We start from the raw sequence: 3594 nt of genomic DNA, 5'->3' as shown, positions 1-3594 counted from the left end.
AGGGTTGCCATTTCGAGGTGGTGCGTTCAATATCAACTGATCGTGCAAAGCAGTTGCTGCCGTCGAGTTGCATGAATAAGAAATGTTTTAGTCATTCATTTTCGTTAACTGCATAATTTCGCCAATGAAGAAGTATTTTTAGTCATTCAATTTAGTTAATTGCATAATCTTGCCCATGAATTATTGACGCATGTTTGACCTGCATGATAGAATGTCGCGTGCTTGTTAGAATAAAATCGTTATCACAGAAGCATATTGAGTGTTCTTTCCAAGTCCATGCAAAACCATCTTATTCATAAGAGCTGTATCCTGCGATGAGATATGAAAATGGAGACCTAAAATATTATAACACACACTAGGATAATCGGTAAATGAATCTATGATAATCGTGTTATCCTGATTGATAACTCTGGATAAACGAAACTAAGCAAATTATCATAACTGCACACATTAACATAATCGCAAGCCTCCGCATAAATTACTACGATTATCATAATTTATGCATATAATCACACGCATTATCATAATTTATGCATATAATTACACGCATTATCACAATTTATGCGTATTAATACACACACTATCATAATTAATGCGAATTGCGCATTTTTCGGAAAATTATTAATTTTTATTATTTTCATCAAAATTTCATAATACCAACACATACAACAGGGGGGGACCGGTAGTGTAGTGGTGCACTACGAATCCTGCGACCCAAGTTCGATTCCAGCTCACGGTCAACACAAGTGATGATTACCTTAATCGGTTCTGAGCCTCCCCTAGGTCAGCTCCGCCTCAAATGAGTACCTGGTGCGATGTGCAAACATCGCCACTGGAGAGACACCCACCCCCTCGTGTGCCATGCTGGCCTTCATAGGTGCTAAACAGCACTTGCCCCAACAATATGTTAAGGCTACACGGGGGATCATTGTCTTTGGGGGCGGGGAGAGTGACCACACAGGTGGTTGGTGTTGGTGGTTGGTGGTGGTGTTGGTGGTGGTGGTGGGCACGTCACCTGGAGATGTGGTGTCCTGCGTAGAGCAGCCCGGCAGTCAGCACGCACAGGTAGAGGCGGACGAGGCGCTGCAGCGGCAGCCCGAGCATCACGATGCACAAGATGTGGCCTGGAATGGCGAGCCGGGGGGTTACGCCGCGTATCTCACCGTCAGGCCCCCCAGCTCCCTTTGCGCGCATCGATGCACAAAACCAAAAACAAAGATCCCCCGTGTAGCCTGAACAAACTGTTGGGGCAAGTGCTGTTAGCGAGCATATATGAAGGCCAGCAGGGCACACGAGGGGGTGGGTGGCCAGCACCATTCCCGGCCGCCTTTGTCTCCCCAGTGGCGTTGTTTACACACCGCCCCAGGTACTCATGTGAGGCCGAGTCGAAATAGAGGAGGCCCAGGACCGATTCAGATAATCGTCACTGTTGGCCGTGAGCGGGAATTGAATTTGTGTCGCCGGCATCGCATCGCTGACCGCTCCACGCCCAAGCGCCCCTTGCGTGCCTCACTGCACTCACCCCCCCCCCCACTACTCAAACTACAGCCACCCTCATCACTCATGCAGCGCCTTGTCATCCCCGGCTGAAAAGGCGCTTTAGAAGTGTACATTATAATAATAGTGTTATGAATGATATTTTAGCTAATAAGACAAGCCACAGCATGAGGAGGGTTCAATGGCTCGTCCGGGGGCGTGGACTTAACGCCCCTGAACCCCCGTGGCCCCAGAGGTCCCCGGTAGGAACCCTGCAGGTTCCCCCGTAGGTACCCACTTGGCCCCCAGGTCCGCACGAGGTACCCTCTGGTCTCAGAATTGAACGAGAGCCCCCCCCCAGACGTCCCCTCAACACACCCAGGTAGTAGAGGTTGCAGATCACGGCCTGGTACTTGGCGAGTAAGAGCGGCGCGTCGGGAAGGCCCAACTCGTGCAGGGAGACGTGGCCATCCCAGCGGTAGAGCCGCTCCAGGGCCAGAATGCTGGGCACCCGCAGGGCCACACTCCACGCCGGAGCCAGGCCGCAGAGGGCCTCGACCGCCCGGTCCCAGCGCCGAGCCATCGTTCGGGACGGACCTCCCCTCGGACTCTCGGTCGCTATTTATTCGACGCTGCCGATAGCGACGCCTTCATCCTCACGCCGCTGTCGCACAGCGCGGGCCTCGTAGCGGCGCCTTTTCTCCTGCGGAGGCTGCGAGGGACGGGTGGACGGAGCCGCGGCCTCCTGCTCCCGCTCGCTGCTCCTCGGTAGCGAGCGGCCACTGCGAGGAGCGGCCCGCGGGTTGCCCGACCCCTGACGCCGCTCCCGGAACCGATCGCTGGGGGCCGGGGCTGCTCACCGCTGCTGCTGCTGCTGCCGCCGCCTCTTTCCCTCCTGCTCCCTCCCCACCACGCCCCGTGTACCCCCCCCCGCCACTAGCCGCTGCCGCTGCTGCTGCTGCACTCTCACTTCCTCTCTTGCTTCTTGCTCCCGTCCCTCCACCCTCGGAGGGGCCACTGGCACGTCAATGGGCCATGGCGACTGCTGCCGCGTGAGGCACGAGGTTTCTGGGCGCCCGGCATGAGCGACGCGGCCCTTGTTGACGGCTCGTCGGGGGCCCACGCTGCCCCTCCTGCCCCTGCTGCCCCCGCTGCCCCTGCTGCCCCTCCTGCCCACGCCGCCCCTCCTGCCCCTGCTGCCCCTGCTGCCCCTCCTGCCCCTGCTGCCCCTGCTGCCCACGCTGCCCCTGCTGCCCCCGCTGCCCCTGCTGCCCCTCCTGCCCACGCCGCCCCTCCTGCCCCTGCTGCCCCTCCTGCCCACGCCGCCCCTGCTGTCCCTGCTGCCCCTCCTGCCCCTCCTGCCCCTGCTGCCCCTGCTGCCCACGCTGCCCCTGCTGCCCCCGCTGCCCCTCCTGCCCACGCCGCCCCTGCTGCCCCCGCTGCCCCTGCTGCCCCTCCTGCCCCTGCGTGCGACACCCCGTTACCAGCTGTGGAGAGCCTCGCCACAGGGCCAAAAAGGTCACAGCTTTGCTGCACTTATATATGCCGTAGAAACTTCTCACGGAAAACACTTTTCATATTGTTATTTAAATGAAAACGAGGTTAGTTTCCGTGGAGCAATAACAGCAGAAGTTGACTTTGACATCCAGAGGTCGCCGATTGCTCCTGCAGCTGCAGTCACTGCAGAGTGTGAGCAAGTTTCCTAGGCCCCCCCTCCTCTCTCCACCCAGAATCAGTAACACGATCCTGTGAATGTGTGCACAGTCGAGCGGCAGATTACGTGTGGTGGGATGAAGTGTGGGTACATCCAACTCCTCCAACGCGTCTGGTCAGTGTGGAAAAGTAGACCAAGTACCCGCTCGGGCCCTCTATGACGGACCAAAAGTGGCGTGAGCAAGCAATTGCAGGGCTCCACCTTGACAAGTTTATTTGTCCGAAAGAGAATGATGCCTGCCGCCGTGCGGTTTAAACTTTCGCTCGTGCCAATCGGTGGAATCTGGATTAAAATTCCCCTAGGATCGATTAACGGGTGCGAATTTCAGAAATTAGTAACCATTACCGGTGTATTGGTTATCGCTTAACCTCCGTTATTTATAGCACACGTTTGCATCTCGTGAG

The 3594-nt window shown here is 56.6% G+C and overlaps 1 protein-coding gene across 1 annotated transcript; it reads right to left on the bottom strand.

Annotated features, from left to right (window-relative positions):
* Nucleotides 1-677: 677 nt before the first annotated feature.
* On the bottom strand, nt 678-2357 carry LOC133343231 (RING finger protein 145-like). The gene is made up of 2 exons (XM_061552669.1): nt 1855-2357; nt 678-1124 (listed from the first exon to the last, which is right to left on the bottom strand). Exons 1-2 carry the CDS (start codon nt 2057-2059, stop codon nt 1012-1014), a joined length of 318 nt encoding a protein of 105 aa, XP_061408653.1. The 5' UTR covers nt 2060-2357; the 3' UTR covers nt 678-1011.
* Between the last annotated feature and the right edge of the window lie 1237 nt (nt 2358-3594).

This window comes from Lethenteron reissneri, chromosome 17 (genome assembly GCF_015708825.2).
Source record: "Lethenteron reissneri isolate LAM-NWPU_2019-01 chromosome 17, ASM1570882v1, whole genome shotgun sequence".
NCBI lineage: Eukaryota > Metazoa > Chordata > Hyperoartia > Petromyzontiformes > Petromyzontidae > Lethenteron > Lethenteron reissneri.
Note: the sequence above shows the minus strand (reverse complement) of the source record. Positions and strands in the feature narration are given on the sequence as shown.

Coding starts and splice junctions, on each gene's coding strand:
- LOC133343231 (XM_061552669.1), bottom strand. CDS start 2,059: ATGGCTCGGCGCTGGGACCGGGCGGTCGAGGCCCTCTGCGGCCTGGCT. Junction 1,125..1,854: donor CTGCAACCTCTACTACCTGG/GTGTGTTGAGGG, acceptor TCGCCATTCCAG/GCCACATCTTGTGCATCGTG.